Below are 19569 nucleotides of genomic sequence, written 5' to 3' on the forward strand. Positions count from 1 at the left end.
CACTTTGGGACTTAATTGTGAGTTAACTCAAAAGGGCAGTTCAGGGGCGCCTGGGTGGCTCAGTCGGTTAAGCATCTGCCTTCAGCTCAGGTCATGATCTCAGGGTCCTGGGATCAAGCCCAGCATCACGTCAGGCTCTCTGCTCAGCAGGGAATCTGCTTCTCCCTCCCACTCTCCTTCTGTGCTCTCTCTTCCTCTCTCAAAAAAATAAAATCTTAAGAAAAGGGCAATTCAATGATGGTACTTTATTTTATGCACACATGTTTTCTGTTCTGTTACTTGCATCATAAGTAAATAATAGAGGGACAATAAAAGGAAGCACACTTAGGATCTTTAGAGCTGGAAGAACTCTTAGAATTCACCTAGCCTGATATCTAATCTGACGGATAAGAAAACTGATGCCTACAGTGGAAGACGTAAAATCAAAATCACAGAGTTGGTGTCAGTCCCACTAAAGCCTAGAGTTAAGTGTTCCTTCCCCTAATATCAAGGTAGCATCTTTTCTTTTTCTTTTTCTTTTTTTTACTGTGGCTTGCAGCAGGAAGCTAGTACTACTTCTTTATATTTATGTAGTTATTTTCTAATTTAAAATTATTTTTGATGTCTGTTACCTCATTTAATCCTAACAACCCCCTGAAGGAGATAATATTCCCATTTTAGAGATGAGCAAATGGAGGTTTGGATAAGTTAAATAACTCATCCAAAAGGGCGCACACCCTCGAAATGACAGAGCTGTTACTGGGACTCTGCTCTTCATATTTCAATATTCCATTACAATACATCTGTAATTCGGCTACCTTTTGAAGTTTTTCCAACTCCTGGATTCTATGATCTGTGAAATTGTGGCCAGTCCTTATAGTGAATAACCAGTATGCCTAAGGGTCCTGGCCCTGGCCTAGACTTCCACACATCAGTATTTTCTTTTCACATAGATCATGAGCTATTTAGAAACCTATTGTGAAAACTGCAAATGGTTAAAAAAAAAAAAAAAAAAAAAAAAGGAGCCAAGAAGAAAAACAGGAAAAGAAAAAAATGTGGTTGATGGTAAGTCTTTGACAGTCATTTTGCACTTTGTCTTTAGAGCACGTCTGATTTAAACAAGCTGTGTGACATAATTGGGGAATTGTACTCACAAGGAGGTGATACATCTCTAGTGTATTTACTTGAGTCTATGTAGTCTGATTTCTCATTCTAAAATATTCAACACAATATAAATGCCTGAGTCTCCAGTGCTAGTGCTTATTAATTTATTAGGAATGACTGTGAAATATATAACTTTGTTTAATTATATGCAAGACTAATGCAAATTTGAGGGATGGGCTCAAAGGCAAGCTCAAAATGTAATGTCCAAGTCTACGCTTATGAGAATGGAACTCACATTAAGACCAATGCTTAAAAAAAAAAAAAAAAAAAAAGCAAGGAGGATATAAAAACACAGCAAAATCCAAGATGCCAGAAGATCCTAGGCAAGGGACTTGATTTTGAAGGATCTCTAAAAGACTTGCATCATAGTATAAACCAATGTTTAACAAAGCAGCTTTGGAATTAAAAAAAAACAAGCCCTTTAAAAGGAAATTCAGGTAATTCCAATAACTCCTACTGAATTTTATAAAGAAAAAGGAAAACCATTTTCTTTAAATATGGATGTGAGACACATGATTTTGGTAAGAAGCACAAACTGTTTTTAGAGCTTAAATGAAGATCACTCACAAAACTGCCATTAGTACTCAAAACAGTTCACTGTCACACTGATAGCAAGAGTTTCCCAGATGCATTCATTCCTCTAAAAACTGAAATACGAGAACATTAAGATTAAGCAGTTTATATTAAATACATATGTTTGGATATATTACTTAAATCAAACTTCTGGGTGCCCAAATATGCCTCCACATTTAAAGAAAATGTGTCCCAAATCAAACTGTAATTTGTATTTTATTCCTTAAAAACATAACTTCAAGCATATATCTAGTTTGTTACACAAATTACACTGGACACTTTCCCGGTGTCTTTCCACCATTTCAGAATTCCCTCCTACCTTATAAGTTCCAATAGCATATTGTTTCTACCTCTTTTTGTGAAAGTATTTATTTGAGAGAGAGAGCGTGCACAAGCGGGGGGAGGGGCAGAGGGAGAGAGAGAGATGGATAAGCAGACTCCCTGCTGAGGGACCCTGGGATCATGACCCAAGCCAAAGGCAGACGCTTAACTGACTGAGCTACCCAGTCACCCCTCTACCTCTTATCATATTCTGTAATTGCACTATTCATGTGTCTCTCTCTCCTACTAGATTGCAAGTAGCTGGAGGACTGGGCCTTAAACATTTTTTTTTTAATTTCCCATAGAGCCTAGTAATTGCTCAAAGAATAGCTTCTGAATTTAGAAATCAAAACAGATTTTCATGATTTTCTCATCCAAGTCACAGCTGTACTCATTAAAAGCCTCTATTCCACAAAAACTGGGGAAAGAAAGGCTTAGGGAACAGGTATTGGCCCCCACCATGGTCAGGTTCAACCCTAAGCTTTTTTACATGTGTCATCTTGTTTAATCATTAACAACCTTATGGAATAGGTATTTTAATATCCAAGGTTTATAGACAAGAAAAGGTTCAGAAGCTTGACTAAAGTCCAGGCAGCTGGTTAGTTGCAGAGCTGTGATTCAATTCAAGTCCAGGTTCTATCTGGCTTTAAAGCCCATGATCTCTCCACTATAGTACACTGCCTCCATTGTGTAATAGCAAAGAAGCCTTTAAAAGGCTTCACATTCCTTGTGAAGAAGATAAATGAAAGAAATAAGAAAAAAAACAAAAACCTCAAAGTCAGCTATTATCCAATCTTCAAATCCTTCCTAAATTCGCTACTTACTGTGATTTGGGGGAACTCTTTTAAGCAAGTATTTTATACCAACAGACTCTCCCTGCCTCCTCTCCAATCCAAAGAGATACCTGGTGTAAGAATATTTGGCAACAGACTTGAAGACTAATTCAAAAAAGCTTGGTGGTCGGCCAATTTTCTTAACAGAAGCTTAATGTCATTACTCTGTTCAAAAGCTGTGATCATTCTAGTCACTGAAGAAATCTCGGCTATATAGTTTTCTTAGTTCTGAGTGAGACTTTATTTGGGCTGAAAATGAAAAGTCAAGCCAATTCTTATCCTATATTACAATGTTCAATTTTTAAATTATAAACTCAAAGATATTCTACTTAGTTTATTTGTGTATTTACATCTAATTAAGTAAAATAAATGTTCCAGGCTGGTGATTTGTCAGCCTGGTTTTTGGTCCCAAGGCATTCAGCTTTTAGCATAACTGAAACCCACATGAATAACACTAGGCATGTAGTCAAACCTAATTACTTGATGGGGGGCAGGGTATGCAAAAGCAAGAAAGGAGGGTGGATATAAGCAAACCAGATTTTCTTGCTTTAAGTCATCACTTCTTTTAAAATGAAAATTTTCATAAAAGTTTGACTCAGAATTTATAGAACAGAATCAAGACTTATGGTAACAGGATTCTTTCCCTCAGATCTATTCCTGTGAACAAAATCAATGTCTGAGTCATGTGGCTGTTCAGATATATGAGAAATGAAAGAAATCTTTTTTTTCCCAATAAAAACCTATGCATATTTTAATGAAGGATTCCTAAAGGAAAGAAGAGGTACAGGCTATAAAACAGTTTCCCATAAGTCTATGGAACTATGGAGATGGGGATAAATAGGAGTACAGACTACTTGCCTGAAGGTGATCACACTGTGAACAGTGTGAGGAAATGCACTATCAGGAAGAGCAGTGAGGGAAAGGGGAATTTGACCCAGTAGGTAAGTTATGACTCAGATTATTGCATTTTTCAAAAAAGACAATCAAAACCTTTAGAATTAGTGATGTAAATGTAAGATTAGAGTAAGTGAATATACAAAAATCTTGAGACCCATTGTAAGAGCTTCCTTTTGTTCAGTGAGAGTCAGCGAAAGACTATAAAACTAGGTCCTACTAAGAGAATAATTTATTTAATCTACTCTTCTTATCTAAGAGCCAAAATAATGGTTTTGTAAAAGGCTCCAATAAGTCTCAAATTTGAGCAGGAACAGATACATATGTATGCATACACCCACCACAAATGTGTATATTGACATTGGTAGATATGCAGACACCTGATAAGTCTTCCAGTTAATTTCATGTACTAGTGAAGAAAACCTAATGTAACCAGAACTATTTCAGATATTATTAGTCATGCTTTCAGTTCAAGGACAAATTTTAAGATAATAACGTAGCTTAGTTTTTCCTCATGTGAGACCACAAAGAGTGCTATCTTTTTGGCAGCAAACTACAAAGACATGTGTGGCATATCTTTGCCCAGGGAACCAATTTGAGTCTCAGGGTCTGAGGCTCAGATGGGTGGCTGGTCACTAGATAATCCTGCTAGCAACTCGCCATACTGCCTGAAACTCAGGACCCCAACAATGAAAATAGGTGCATATCATCAATCTCGACTACAGTGCCAAGCAAGCATGACAAGCTGGTACAACATGGTCCATTGCTCCAGGTGTGTATAACAAAATCATCAATAACTAACATAAAAAACACTTTGAGGGCCACATTCCCAAAGGCCAGTCATCGTTCCCTTGGAGACTGGTAAGGAGTAAGCAACTAGATCTACTGTGCTACCTTTCATCACAATCCATCCCCTATCTCTCTTTTTCTTTTAAAGTAGTCTTTTTTTTAAGTAGGTTCCACGCCCAGCATGGAGCCCAACATGGGGCTTGAACTCATGACCCCTGAGATCAAGACCTGAGCTGAGATTAAGAGTCCGACCCTTAACCAACTGAGCCACTCTGGTGCCCCCCACCCCCATCTCTTGATCAAGGTCTTTTTTTTTTTTTCTTCAAAGATTTTATTTATTTATTTGAGAGAGAGAGAATGAGAGACAGAGAGCATGAGAGGGGTTAGGGCCAGAGGGAGAAGCAGACCCCCTGCCGAGCAGGGAGCCCGATGCGGGACTCAATCCAGGGACTCCAGGATCATGACCTGAGCCGAAGGCAGCGGCTTTACCAACTGAGCCACCCAGGCGCCCCGATCAAGGTCTTTTTAACAACAAAATAGTCATAGTTATTTGGACTTCTGCAGTCAGTATAGCATTTATACATAAGGTGCAATAAGAACAACATAAGCATACCTAATACTTGCAGAAGCCAATGAAGGGCATAAATAGGCTTCTTTTAATCTGTAAGACCATTTCAAACATCTTTATATTGATGTACCAGTTTAATTATCTGTTTACTTCCTTGTTCTATGACTACTTGAACTTTGTGATAAAACTGTATAGAGCCATTTAATATGGTAATGGAACTAAATCTAGTTCTTCCTCAGGCCAATCACTCTCCATTGGTATCATATTCTTTGGAGGTTTTAGTTCGGTTTCCCAATACATTTGACTATCACGTGATTTATTTATATAAGATAGTTGAATTTTGCCAACAATACTAGTATTACACCATATCACAATATGGCTAGGATACAGTTTGGTTTGGTTACAAAATAAATCAGGAAGTACCACAGAAGTGTTTATTAAACCTTCCTAGAAGAATTGTTCTTTGCCCACATACTAGATATTATTATGGACAAGTGTTATCACCAGTGAGGATGATTCTGTCATTTCTAGGTTCCATGTTAACTGAAGACAAAACAAATCACTTGGTTCAAATCACACTATTATATAGTTATAGGTTCTCACTGACTATTGTGCAGGAAGGCCATCTCCCTCCCATGAAGAATACACGGGTATCATTCAATATTATTCCTACTAGCTCGTCTTATTTTGGTCCATCCCTTTGGTCAAGGTAAGTTAGAGATCAGCAATGTAAGTTACAATTTCACTCAAAAAAATTCCACAAGGTTGGGGATCTGCATGTGTCTCAAAGATGTTCTCCCTGAGCTTCCATAGCTAAAAATGGGAGGCCGTTACTACATGGGTCCTTGGGCCTCCATTTGCAGTAAAATAGTTAACAGACCCTGTTGTGTCAGAAACATGCTCTTTCCCAGTGTTGAGTGCTAGCACTCTCTAGCATTATGTACTGGGTCTGTATGACCATATTATCAAGGCTTTACCCTCTTTCCAAGAGGATTCCCATTTTTGCCCTCCTGGCAGATGATTCCTTCCAATGCCTAATTTCAAAGAATAAATTCTTTTCTTCTGAAAGTCACTCTTCAAAAGTTAATTCAGCTTCTTCCATTATACCTAGGCCAGCTTCTATTTCACCTAGAGCCCTCTTTTATTTCACTAGCCAATGTTTAATCCAACACATGCCTTGTTGCCACTGAGTATTAACTGCTTAAGTACAGTTAGGATACATGCACCACACACCAAAATTCTGGGTGTCTCATGCCAGAATCAAGTTATAGTGGTCACTCCCAAATTCATTAGTTTGAGCACACCAAAAGGTTTTCCATAATCTTCCTGGTCTCAGGTTAGGGTTGTTCCCAGTGTGGACACAAATCCACCATGTAATGCCTGATATGTTATTTTCATTCACAGCCCATTGATACTTTTCAGTTGTTTAAAAGCTTTCTATGCACAGGAACAGGGATGATATGTATTCTCACACATCGTACTATGACATCTCAGGCATGTGGCCACTATGTGCTGCTCATTATATTTGGGCTCTTGGTCATCAAAATTTATGATTACACATTTATCAGTTTGCCTGACATTATATACTATGCATTATAATAGTTCAGAGGGAAGACATTCCTGAATATTCTAATGAATTCCTCATATTCTAATGAAGGCAAGTTTCCATAACTCAGTTTCATTACCATTTCTACCTGTAAAATGGGAATAATGCGGTTAAGTATTTAGTATAGTTATAACCATCATGTATATCAAGCTCTACCTTTTAAAAATAAATAGGAGGGGTGCCTGGGTGGCTCAGTTGGTTAAGCAACTGCCTTCGGCTCAGGTCACGATCCCAGGGTCCTGGGATCGAGCCCCGCATTGGGCTCCCTGCTCCACGGGAAGCCTGCTTCTCCCTCTCCCACTCCCCCTGCTTGTGTTCCCTCTCTCACTGTGTCTCTCTCTGTCAAATAAAAATAAAAATAAATAAATAAATAAATAAATAGGAAGTCAGGAAAACTGAACAACATGTAAATGACATTGTGACACCTTCAAATATTAATAAGCAAAAGGGATTACCAGTCACATATGTAATCCTTTAGTCACCAAAGGATACACAGAAATAGCCCACTAAGTAGTGAAAGAAGCCCTTTCCAAAGCCTTCTCTAAAAGGTGAGAAGTTTTAATGCTATTCTTTTTTTTAAAGATTTTATTTATTTATTTGAAAGGGAAAGAGGGTGCGTGAGCGTGCGCGCACATGAGCGGGGGGGAGGGGGAGAGGTAGGGGGAGAGGGAGAGAATCTCAAGCTGACTCTGTGCTGAGCACGGAGGCTGGCGCTGGTAGCTTGATCCCATGACCCTGAAATCATGACCTGAGCCAAAATCAAGAGTCATACACTTAACTGACTGAGCCACCCAGGCACCCTGTAATGCTATTCTTTACACAACTTAATTTTCATAAAATATATTATAAACTATGAAAATTACTTAAATGAATGATGAGACCAGAGTTAAATATTCAATGGAAGTTATGTGACACCAGTCAGTTCTTTATAAACTGTATTACTTTCTGATAGGGTTTAATGCCATGTTAACAGATTATAGCACTTAGAATTCAGAAATACATACCCCACCATGAACATATACAAACCAAACACTCTTGTCATTGTATCCATAACCTTTAATAGTCATACTGGATACCAATTTCTCTCCAACCTCAGAGATAAAAACAGCACAATATATAAATGTCAAATATTAACACACTGTGAAACTACTGAATGGCTTGGCATAAGAATTTTAAACATCCTTTTGACCACAGCTAGTAACAGGCTGAACTTGCCACCAATGTGATAAGCTGCTTCTCTCAGGAGAGGAACAGAAGTCAATTAACTTTAAACATTGAGATAATCATCATTCATTATCATATACTGGTGTCTAATCTTTATGAAGGTTTTATAATAAGATTTCAATTTCTAATCTGTTCCTAAATTCAATTAACTTCAATATAGAAATCTTCACTGCTCCCCCACTCCCAAATAAATTGGGTTCACCTTTCCTTCTTGGAAAGAGGGTACATAAGTGGCCAGAATTTCATTGCCTTGGGAGGAACTTCTCAGTACATATAAAAATGTATTCCTGCCCTTACTATATGATCAGCTGAATGCATTAAATCCCTACTGAGCATTCTGGAGAAATAGCACCGCACTCTACTGTACTGAGACTACTTGAGAGGGGGAGGAGCTAAGAAATGATGATGGCTGGGACCAGGGTGGAAGCAATGGAAGTGGTAAGCAGTAAGTGGATTCTGGATATTTAATGAAGGTAGAACCAACAGGATTTGCTGATGGAAGTTATATGGGAAGTGAGAGGTAAAAGAGAAATAAAGGATAACTCCAAGATTTCTGGCCTGGGGTCAAGAGAAGTTCTTTTGAAAAGGGAAGCAATAATAGCATGTTTGTGTGTCCACAGTGACAGAAGACAGGGCAGAGGACATAGGATACAGACACAGATACACACAGATGAATAGCTGTGGCGGAAGCAAGGAGAAGTACTCTTTGGATCATTTCAATTTCCTCAGTGGAATAAAATCCAAACTACAAGCAGAGAGTAAAGTTAGAGGAGGTGCTGGAGGTTTAAGGAGAAAGGAACATGTTATGATTAGTTACTTGCGAAAGCAGGGGGGTGGCTAAGAAAACGTAGTACGATTGTTGGCAGCATTAAGGGCTCACTCCAAGTTTGTGGTCATAAATTTAAAGTGAGATTAGTTTGTACTGAGGTCAGTGTTTTTTCTGCTACTTCGAAGTGCAGGCACAGAGTAGGGAGGAAGTAGGATTTAACCAGGGTTGGATTTTGACAGCAAGTGTAACAAAGAGAGAGAAGGGCCAAAGGAACTGAAGATGTATACGTGGAAGTGACCATGGAAGTGAAGGTGGGGAAGGAGAGAAGTGAGGGTATCAAGGGGATGAGGGACAGTTTAAAAGTGCTAGGATCAATGGCACACAACCACAGGTAATTCCCTGGCTCAGTGATGCTTTTGTGTTTTTGCTCTACTGATTCTATACTTTGTACCTATTTATACATCAGTTGTTAAAATATGATATGATAGAAATTATGAATATGTGACCGGAGCCTAGCACTATATCATGTACCATCAGATCTTTAAACCTGCCTTCTCATGATATTCAGCCTAGTCTCTCTTCCCAGCCCTGATCCCACATGCAAATACACACATGCACAGACGCACACACACATGTAAAATAACAGTGGTTACCTTTTGGTGGTGACTGCAGTTTTTTTGTTACATGGAGTTTGGGTGAAGGTTTTTTCTTTGTACTTTCTGATTTCTAAATTTTCTACATTGAGCACAAAATGCTTTGATAATTTAGAAAAAAAATTAAAAGAACATATGCATTTACACCCATATATAATTAAATGCTGGCTGTGCTCCCTAATGAGGTGTCAGAAGACTTAATCAAGCAGGATTAAGGCCATAGACAAATTACAGAAAATAAAACTTTTGAGAGGATGGAAGCTGGTATGCTTTAAAAACTATCAGTTTTCATAAAACATGCATGGATCACTGTCTAGCAAGTGAAATATATTAAAATGCATGACTCTGAAACCACAATTAAAAGAGTATTTTTGGGGCTCCTGGCTGTTTCAGTCAGTGGAGCATGTGACTCTTGATCTTGGGGTTGTGAGTTTGAGCCCGACGCTGGGTGTAGAGATTACTTAAAAATAAAATCTTTTTTAAAAAAGTGTTTTTAGATTGGAAGAAAGAACCACTGCAAACCTGTTTCCTGCTTTGAGCTCTTGCATTCCGTAATCTTCGAGCAGAATAAAAGATAAAATAGCCCACAGTTGCTGCCGTAATAATAAAAAAGGACACAGAAACGAAGAAAATTGAATAGTGATTCACCCAAGGGCCATGTTTTTTCCCTACTTCGATGACCATTGTTACTTGTATGCCTCTTTGAATAGATTGTAGAATTTTTGTGCCTTTCAGATTGCCAATCATGATTGCAACAATGTCTCCTGCACCTGTAAAAGAAAAGAAATTCAGTTTTAGCTTTGGTAAAGCATTCTGAGTATAAAAATCCAATTGCTAAAGTGATTTTACAGTATTCCCAGTGAGACAATGGGAGGATACTCATTCATTCAATTAACGTACATTGGGCACCTACTATGCATATATGTTATAGGGGATATAAACATGCTGAGACTTGGTTACTGATCTTAAGGAACTCATAGTATAGTAAGGAAGCTATGACATATAACAAATACCTCTTCTCCTCTCTTCAGGTTAACCACCTATAATTCAACAGTATTGAGGTAAGGGCCAAATTTGCCTCTTACATGAAGGCTTTTTTTTTTTTTTTAAAGATTTTATTTATTTATTTGACAGAGAGAGAGACAGCGAGAGAGGGAACACAAGCAGGGGGAGAGGGAGAGGGAGAAGCAGGCTTCCCGCCGAGTAGGGAGCCTGATGCGGGGCTCGATCCCAGGATCCTGAGATCATGACCTGAGCCAAAGGCAGACGCCCAACGACTGAGCCACCCAGGCGCCCCACATGAAGGCTTTCTTAAAGATAAATAGTCCCCCAGATGGTAAAGAAGAGGGCTTACATCCTAGGGAATCTGAGATTTGGGGAAGACAGAAATAATTAACTACATACTTTCCCAATTTATAAGGTGATAGACTGTCTCATGAGCTCACTACTAAAACATATAAGAATTTACATATCAGGAGTAGTAATCTGAGATGTTTACCAGCCCAAACATTCTATCTATCTATCTATCTATCTATCTATCTATCTATCTATGTATCTATCATCTATCTATCTCCATGTGCCATTTTCCCATATCCTCTAAAGCAATATAAAATTTGTCCAAGGTACTCTAAAGTTTTGCACGGACCTAATCAGGTTAACAATGAATAGAGCATGTAAAATTAATAGTAACGTATGGTTCTATTCAACACCAACTAAGGTCAAGCCTGAAATTAGACTAACAGTCTAATAGTCTAAATCTTAGTCTAGAGGCTTAATCTCTTTAACACCTCCCTCTCTACCCCCAACTATATAAATCTTGTGAAAAAAATAAAGGACAAACATTATCTTTCCCTGTGTTGTGAGAACGTCAGATTACTCATGCCATTCCAATGCTTATCAAGGTTTATATTCCTTCTAATTTATATGACCTGAGACCAATAATCTTAAGCAAAAGAATAGAGTTCTTTGAATGTTAAGAGATTACCAACCAGAGAAACCTCCCGCCGATATTAGGTTAAGGTACTAATCTTGGTTAATGATCAAACTCCAATCTGGAATAAACACAACCCCACACCCACCCACACAGTCGCCCGTGAGCAAGCGCGCACGCACACACACACACAGGGCTCTAAAAGGCTTAATCTCTTTAACTAGACTTAACTATGTAATTTTCTCAATTTATAAGGTAATAGACTTTAGAATTTAAACACAAAAGTACATTACTGAAATAGTATTCATACTTTCAATGGTCAAATTACGAGTACAAACCTTAAATGACAATGTACATAGCAGAATTACTACCCGAGTAATCCCTTAAGTTTATGGTCCCTAGTGGCCAAAGTCTTCAATAGATCAAGATGATCTTACTTGAAGTTACTAATTCAAAAAACAGAGTCATAGGGTATTATTACAGATCCTTAAAGTGCTAAAGACACTTTTTAAAAAAAAAAATATATGAGAGCCATTCAGTTAAAACCTTTTACAACTTTGCTAATTTGCCAATACTTAGTTTGGTAGATACTGACAACTTAGTCTCTTCTCATTTACATGAAGAAAATCTCGAAAGCAATGGGAAATGGAGGGGTCTGAAAAGCCTTTTGATATATCTTTTTCCTCTATTAGTATATGACCCAAATATCCCTTACAGATCTAGAGAATTGGCTATTTTGCAAGACGGCAGCTAATTTTTCTATTTACTTGGGAGTTTTACATTTCTAGCTTTGGCACTAAAAGCACAGATATTATTTCAATTCTCTTTTGTCATTATTTGTCTTTCCTCTACAAGCCATCTGTCAGGAAAATTTTGGGTTATAAAGATTTATTATATAACCCAGCATTTATTTCTGATATTGTAACCTGTATAATCTTTGAAAAGTAGAGATAATTCTAAAAATCAAGCTTTAGAATTTAATTTTAAAGATTTCTTTTTAAATCACAGATGTGTCCTAAACTTTTTGACTAATAGAAATAAGTTTTAATTCTTTTAGAAGATATGAGGTGGGTGGCAGGGGTGGATGCTCAGGAACATATGGACCATTGTGGCCAGATGGCAATTAAAAAACAAAGAAAGTCAAGAAATGTACTTTGTCTACACATAGGGAACAATGCTGTGCTTCAGTTGCCCCAAATTCATATTCATACATGCTATATATAGTCCAAATATCTATTGAATTAGTTTTCTAATCATATACAAGACCTATTTCTAAATATTCTTATACATCTCCTCCTCCCCACACCTTTGCAACTATTTAAAAATTGCTCCCTCCTTCCCTTCCCAATCACAGTTATGGTATCACAACCCTCTGGTCATCCAGTGTGAATACTCAGAATCCTGTCTGAATACTCACTGCTAACCTAGTCAGTCACGTAGATGCTAATTCCTTGGTGTCTCCCATTATCAGATCCTTCCTTCCATTCCTGCTACCTATTTAATATAGGTCCTCCTAATTTCCTTGCCTGAACTCCTTCAGTAATCTCCTAACTTGTCACTCTATATCCAATATTTCCCTGTCCTTTAAAGTTTCATCAGAGTTTACCTTCCTGGTTGACTTTTGCCATCACTTGGTTGCATCATGCCTCCTTCTGGCTCTAAAGTCTTTCCTGACTCGTTGGCCTAGCATTTAAACACTTTTATGATCTGGTCCCAACTGACCTTTCCAGTTTGATATATCTCCACTACAACCCCATCTCATGAACACTCAGATCCAGGCACATGGCATAGGCTATTGTCATTCACTTTTTATAATTCTCCTTTTTGTTCATTCTGTTCCCTCAGACTAAAATTTCCTTTATCTGCTGACACTCCCCCCTCCTTCTCTGCCTGTGCATTACCCAAATCCCAGCTCAAATGCTGCCTCCTATATTCTTTTCCCAAGTTCCCAGAGAGAACGTAAATGTTCCCTCTTTGTTCCCTTGTCCCTTGGTTTTTAACCTTTGTCTAATACTTCATTTTCCTTTGCATTTCAATTGGCATGTTGTAGTCCCTCTCTAAATTAAGAGCATTTTAAGGACAGAGACTGTCTTTTAATGAACTACAGTAATGCTTTCCTTTAACTGGTATTGTCAGGGAATTAGGTATCCTGTAAAAGTAAAACTTCCAAGTAACAAAAAGTTTTATACAAATAATTTTAACAACATTTAAGAAAGTAATCTATACTGTCCTATTTTCCTAACTAAGATATACAGATTATGATTTATTATTGACAGTGGATCATCTTTGTGAGCCATTATTTGATATGGTACTGGTAAGGTTATTTGTCCCCAAACTGTTAAGATTTTCCACCAAAGCCATAGATTTTTGGAGCTAGAATGGACCTTAGAGGTCATCCAGTCTGACTCATTTTTGAGTTCTCACTTTGGGTAATTTTTTTTGGTCGGGGGCGAGGTCCTCACTTGCTGCCTCTAGCAGTGTCTCTCCCTCTTTCTAATTTTATACTTCCAATCTGCTTTCAACTCTGAAAAGTCAATGAAGCTTTGGTCTAAAGAAAAAGTAAAACAGACTTCCAAAGAGAGCTGGAGGGCTTCAGTTGCAAGTACCCTCTGATATTTATATTGGTTGCTCAGTGACATTTTTGTTTGCTTCCTGAATCCTGGCTATGCTCTGGGTAATTGAGGTTGCCAGATGTAAGATTTATCTATAAACTAGACCCTGTTCTAAGTGCTTTACATGCATTAACATATTTAATCCTCGTATCCACCCTATAAGGTAGACATTGCTATTATCTCATTAAAGATAAGATCGACTGACTTGCCTAGGATAACACAAGCTAGTAAGTACAGAACTGGTATCTGAACCCAGGAAGTTTGGCTCCAGTGTCTCTTCACCACCATTCTACATCACAGTGAAACCTAAAGCTATTATTTTACTGTAAAAATGAAAATTAAATAGATACATTCAGGATGAGGGGGGTTGTGGCAAATATTTAACATGGAGGAAGCCTTGATGTGTAGTGCGTGTCAATTTCCATGGCATAAATAATCCTCCCTTGGCCATATGAGTGCACAGTTGGGAAAATATGGGTACAATTACCTTTTTTTTTTTCTTTAAAGATTCATTTATTTTGAGAGAGAGAGAGAGCATGCCTGAGTGGGGTGGGGCAGAGGGAGAGGGAGAGAGGAAGCAGACTCCCTGCTGAGCACAGAGCCTGAGAGGGTCTCAGATCTCAGGACCCTGATATCATGACCTGAGCTGAAAACCAAGTCAGATGCTAAACTGACTGAGCCACCCAGGCGCCCCTGGGTACAATTATCTTGATAGCATTCACTCAATTCAAGAAGGAATCCTTGAACTTGCTACTTAAAAATCATTAACAACACCAAGGAGCTCAAGTTTTGTTTTTTACATTTTCACTCTGCTACCTAAAATATTTTGGGAGAAGGGACAGATTAGGGATAGGTAACAATCATGCAGAAGAAATACTCCAGTTTCAAATGTTCAACAGTGAATAATGGTTTGTGCCTGTGCCTATCTTGGGAACGAAGGTAATAAAATAGACTGTAGTAACTCTTATACTCTTACAGAATATCATTTAATTAAAATGTTCATATAAATAAAGTGCGTTGATCCTTGGCACTACTGGTGAAAGACACTTTCCAGTTATTATTCATAATATATAGAAATTTGATCTCGGATTCTGCTGGTGGCCAAGCCCTTTCATTTCCTTCAAAAAGCTAATGATATTATGGTTTTGGCCTAATCTTACTTATTCGTGAACACAGACAAATTCACTGAACAAATATCAAGTACAAACTATGTAGTAAGTTCTGTGCTTCTGGACCTTCCCCCCCCACATTTAAATATTAATGTGTCAAAATGTAAAATACATTCTAAAGCATTTTACAATATATGAAATAGTCTAAGTATAATGATGGCATACTTACAGCACTGTGGCATTCAAACACAAAATACAAGGGGGTGTGGAATGCTGTTCTAGTATCTCTTTCAACCAGTATTCCACTTTTAATATTAGGAAAGAGGATATTTGCAATGAATGACTTACAAGATTGGTAAGGGCTACCGAAGGCCAAAGTAGCTCTTCCAAAACTAAGCTCACATTCAATACTGCCCAACATCTTGATAATACAGTGAGGTCAGCACTTCTGAATTCACTCATATGTAGGATGAATAAGATCTAGGTGTGAAGAATTCCAATATGATTCTCCAACAAACATTTCCTCCATTAGAAAATCTAGAACCAATTCAAGTGGACTTCTGAATATTCATTTCGTTCACTTTAGCTTTCAAAGGCTCAGTCTCTCCCCGCCCCCCCATAGCAATTAGGGTAGGTCAACATATTTCAACTTTGGGCAACTAGGGAAGGTCAATGTATTTCAAAGAGGAACACTAAAGATCCTAAGACCAAGGAGTTCTAAGTGGCATTTTTTAAACTAGTAAAAAAAAAAATTATGTAAACTTTTAAGTCTGACTAGCTTATCTTTCTTCAAATTCCTGCCTTGTGACTTTTTTTTACCCCCTTTTGATTGCTGCCAGCCACAGATGAACCAAATTTAGGTTTCTTAAATTGACTTCTTCACATCAACTCTCTCGATTAAAAAAAAAAAAGTTCTACCATTGCACCCCGAGAGACATACAAATGATTTCTCAAAGGTATTGGAAATATAGGCCTGTGGTTCACTGGGAATCAGACAAATCAGTACTGCACACCTCTTTAAATATGTCATTATGCTCCTAGTTAACTAGCCTTTTAGTTAAATTGTAGTCTGTTGCAGGATATGAAATAGGCATTAGTACAGGTTAGCTGTTGGGTAAAGCAATGGTTCTTAACATTCTGTATTGTTAACAAGTTACCTTTTTGGGGGGAGGGATGGTGACAGCAAAAAAGACTAAAATCACCTTTTATTATCATTCTTTTTAAATTTTTAAATTTTATTCATTTATTTGTCGAGGGGTGGGGCACAAGCAGAGGGAGCAGCAGGCTCTCTGCCGAGCAAGGAGCCCAGTGCAGGACTGTAATCATTGTTTTAAGCCAAAAAAAAAAAAAGGTGCTGAGGTGGACAACCATGCGTAGTACGGCAAGTTGCCTTTCTTTCTGCCCTGAACCCACAGATACTTCTGCTATAGGTTTTGAAAACAATACTACATTATGGAATAGGTCTCAGATTTGATATAGCACCAAAAAATCTCTGGCACTGGGGAGACCTCAGAAAACAGCATATTAAAGACACCAGGGAATTAGAAGCAGCACTGTTCAAAGGTCACATTTTCATAATTTGTGGATGACAGGTCATATTCACAGGTAAACAATTCTTAGAATTATTATTTAAAAATACCTAGCCCTGTCCAGACTATTCTGATTTTCATTAGGGTATGTTTAGCATATTGTTAAGAACCAAAGGGCTAGATCATCATTTCTCCCAAGTTTTTAGTCTCAGGACTCCTTTATACTTTTTAAAGTTATTGAGGAATCCAAAGAACTGCTGTTTAGTGCATTATTTCTAGTTATAGTTACCATATTAGAAATTAACACTTGGAAAAAATTTTTTAACACTGGAAAATTTTTAAAATATTTATTCATTCATTTAAAATCACAATTGTAAATAGATGTTAATGTAACAGACTTTTTAAAAAAGATTTTATTTGAGAGAGAGGCGCCCCTGAAGTAACCCTTCTTTAAACAGCTCCTTTTTAACTTAGAAGTACTACTGACAGATGATTAAGACTTGGGTATCTGGACGACCTTTTCTAAAAATTGAATCAAGTGAGGGGCGCCTGGGTGGCTCAGTCGCTAAGCGTCTGCCTTCAGCTCAGGTCATGATCTCAGGGTCCTGGGATTGAGCCCCACATCGGGCTCCCTGCTCCACGGGAAGCCTGCTTCTCCCTCTCCCACTCCCCCTGCTTGTGTTTCCTCTCTCGCTGTGTCTCTCTCTGTCAAATAAATAAAATATTAAAAAAAATAAAATAAAAATTGAATCAAGTGAGCCTGTCATTTCAAGGGAAAAAAATAACAGCATTTGTTGCTAATGGTAAAATGTAAGTGTTCAAGCAAAAATTAGAATTTTAGAAAACTTTTATCTACCACATGAACTTGACAACTTCCTAATACTTAGATTTTTCTGATGAGATCAGTGATGATATTAAATAACCATGATTTTTTGATATTGTATAATCTTGAATCACCGTAAGATCTGCGTAACTCAGGGAACCAGTACTTTCCAAATGACCAATGCATGAATTACAAAACCATGCATGGATAAAGGATCTATTTGATATGTAAGACAGATCCGTGCATTTTTATTTAGTACAAAGAGTTCACTAATACAGTTTCAAATTCTACCTTGCACCTAACCTTTAAGAAACTGCCACTTGTTGAGTTTTGGTGCAGTACCAAAGATGTATACAATTATTTCAAAATGCTATTAAGTGCTATAAATACAATTTTCTAATTACCAATCTGCATGAGTACAGATTTCCTTCATTTACCTAAACCAGAAGAACAGATCACAATAGATCTAATGCAGATATGAAGATCCAGCTGTCCTCTATTAAGTTTAAAGAGGTTTCACAAATGACAATGCCACTCATTACTTTTTGGGGGGAAATATTTTTAACTAAAAGAGTCTATTACGGGACGCCTGGGTGGCTCAATTGGTTAGGCATCTGCCTTCGGCTCAGGTCATGATCCCGGGGTCCGGGGAATGAGCCCCGAGTCGGGCTCCCTGCTCAGCAGGGAGTCTGCTTCTCCTTCTCTCTCTGCCCCTCCCCCTGCTTGTGCTCTCTCTCTCTCTCTCTCAGATAAATAAATAAATAAAATCTTTAAAAAAAAGAAAGGCTACTTCAGCTCACAACTCAGTCATACAAGTGCTTTTCCTTCTGACAACCCTCATACTTTGGTATGGTGCAGAAGTGCTTTATGCCTATCTCCCATTTCATCGCACAGAATATTCCAAAACAGCTGTGCATGACAGGGCAGAGATTTAATAAAATTAATTATGCATACTGATTCGTCAAGGGCATTCCTAAGTGAAACTGGAATTTTTTAAATTATAAATGCATAGAGATATAGTATACGATACATCTTGGTGCCTCTGTCTTAATTTCTGCTAAAGGTGCCAGCAGTATTTTCCCACCCTTGCTTTTACACCAGCTGTGTAAACATCAACACAGTGACTCTGGCAAATTATGTCTGTGTATTATTATGAAAACAGTTTTCAATTCATGGACCCCTGAAAGAGTCTGAGGGACCAGTGGTCCCAGATTATATTTTTAAAATTGTTGGGCTAGATTAATGGTCCTCAAACTTTAATATGCATGATGATTACTTGAGAAACTTGTTAAAACACTGAACTTCCTGGGCCCCATTCCCTGATTCAGTCTGTCTGAGGCCAGACTCAGAAATCTGTAGTTTAACAAGTTCTCTGGGTTCTTTTGCTGCATGTGGTCTGTGGCTCATACTTTCAGAGATACTGGGCTGGAGTTTGAATTATAGCTTGATGTTATGGTCAAGGAATTTCAAGATAGTGGTTCTCTCTGGCCAGATCAACACTAATCCTTCACTCTGCATAGAAGAACGCCGCCAATAGAATTATTTTGTTTTTATCAGTAAGTACTTCATACAGAGAAGTTCAAAAATTAGCCACATCAGAAACAGGCCCATTCCTTTCCTGTTAGCATACATCTCCGTTGCCTCTCCCTTGTTTCTTACCTAAATCTCTATAACAACCTCCTAACTGGTCTTCGAGCCACCAGTATTAGCCTCCAATTCATTCTTCCACAGCTACCAGATAAATTTTTCTAAAGGGGAAAAATGTTCGTATTATTCCTTTGCTAAAGGCCCTTAAAGGAGCTCTATTTCACCTACAGAATAAAGTTCAATCTCCTCTTATAAGATCCCCACCCATCTGGGTTAGGAACTGAGCTTTTACACTGTCTAGCACAGACTTCCCTTGAAGTTATCTGGGTTTTTTGAGTTTTGCTAACTATGAACCCCTTCAGGTTAGGGACTGTCTTTCATCACTGTACCTACAACATCTAGCAGAGTGCCTGGCACATAATATATGTCATATAAATGTTTGATAAATGTCATGTTAAGTATGCTGTACGTAGTGATAATGTGAATCGTGATTCAATCTGAAAACAAATTTATCCTTAAAGATAATTGCGGTGAACAGAGTCTAAGGTGTGCCTCCTCCTACAGTCAAAGACGGCATATCCTGAGAGGGCATGTCTGCCTACAGCA

At 37.9% G+C, this 19569-nt stretch overlaps 1 protein-coding gene across 3 annotated transcripts in view; it reads right to left on the reverse strand.

Annotated features, from left to right (window-relative positions):
• The window catches only part of RNF128 (ring finger protein 128), a 102808-nt gene that overhangs the window by 27967 nt on the left and 55272 nt on the right, over positions 1-19569 (reverse strand). For 2 of the 3 annotated variants that reach the window (XM_032392791.1, XM_032392792.1), the window contains exon 2: positions 9896-10143. In XM_032392791.1, coding sequence (XP_032248682.1) covers positions 9896-10143 — 248 coding nt within the window. The remainder of the gene's footprint in view (positions 1-9895; positions 10144-19569) is intronic. The other variant, XM_032392793.1, reaches the window with a different exon arrangement.

Source organism: Phoca vitulina, unplaced genomic scaffold (assembly GCF_004348235.1).
Source record: "Phoca vitulina isolate PV1807 unplaced genomic scaffold, GSC_HSeal_1.0 scaffold69, whole genome shotgun sequence".
NCBI classification, from domain to species: domain Eukaryota; kingdom Metazoa; phylum Chordata; class Mammalia; order Carnivora; family Phocidae; genus Phoca; species Phoca vitulina.